The following is a 1,172-nucleotide window of genomic DNA, read 5'->3' as shown; positions in this document are numbered from 1 at the left end:
GGTTGAATGTCCACATTCAATAGTTTATTACTTTTGTCGCTAAACGTTCAAAATTAGTTCCCTTTGGTGCGGGACTATCTCATCGTCATTGATGACCAGAAAACTCGAACCTTGGTAAATACTGGGGTAAAAAGTTATTTTAATTGTGTTGCACGTCAGTATAGAGTATCCATTTTGACGCCTCCGCTATCTAATTTTCTGATATTTCAGGGTGGAATGTTGTTCAGGCGGTTCTTCCGAAATACAGCAGCGTATGTTTCCACTCTCCTTTTGGAACTCAGCAACCGTCTTGGATTTGTCAAGCCACTCGCTCCTCAGTGGAGGACAGTCCTGAAAGTGTCGCCAGGTATAAGCGTACCCTATTACTTCACGGATCCTGAAAATCGATTTGCGGAACCGAACTTAACAGATTTGGATGCCGCGCAACAGCTGGAACACAGACAAGTCACAGAGCTGAATCTGCAAGAAAGGATAAGACTCAATCCATTTTGGTCATTTGCCTTCGTACCCTGGAGTCATTCTCCCAAGCAATCCTTATTTACTGGTTAGTGAGGTACTATTTACTCTTCTATTTGACCCTTCCCAACCTGCAAATGCGACACTATTTATATCACAATACTTAAAGATATCTTCTGCTATTTCGTATCGCTTGCAAAAAATAATCTGCGTTGGTGAGAAAATAATGGTAGTTCTCCCAACATACCGAGACAACCCTTTTGGAAGACCGGAATACACGGAGCAGTCATATTCCTTGAGTGAAATAGCATGCTGTATTTAGCTCTGGTAGTCAGACGATACCCTTATCACTTTACTAACTGTTTTAAATCGATTAGGAGTGTGTAAAAGGTCATCAGAATTCGGATTGTCATAGAGTGCCAGCTCTAGAGACGATTGGGTGAAAAATGCAATGTTAGACCCATTATATATCCGAGCATCCATAATTGTATAATCAGATTTGTGGAAAATCAACAAGCTTGAGATTTTCAGCTGGGTTTTGATGGGATACCTACCCGAAACTCAGCTCAACGTCATACATGAGGGATTCAACTGAGTTCCAGATAAGTCTCCCGTCTAAACCAAATGGTATGCAGATGAGTACATAAGTCAAATTTTGTGCATTTCGGGTTCAGGGAGACCATAAAATTGACGAAAACTTGGGGATTGTGCCTAAC

At 41.3% G+C, this 1,172-nt stretch overlaps 1 protein-coding gene across 1 annotated transcript; it reads left to right on the top strand.

Annotated features, from left to right (window-relative positions):
- Window positions 1–210: 210 nt before the first annotated feature.
- Window positions 211–543, top strand: T265_16017 (hypothetical protein; the record flags this gene model as incomplete). Its single annotated transcript, XM_009179493.1, has 1 exon — window positions 211–543. A coding segment is annotated over one exon (327 nt), but the record flags the coding sequence as incomplete, so codon positions are not given.
- Between the last annotated feature and the right edge of the window lie 629 nt (window positions 544–1,172).

Source organism: Opisthorchis viverrini, assembly GCF_000715545.1.
Source record: "Opisthorchis viverrini unplaced genomic scaffold opera_v5_3256, whole genome shotgun sequence".
Lineage (NCBI taxonomy): Eukaryota > Metazoa > Platyhelminthes > Trematoda > Opisthorchiida > Opisthorchiidae > Opisthorchis > Opisthorchis viverrini.
This window is presented reverse-complemented; position numbering and strand designations above follow the sequence as displayed.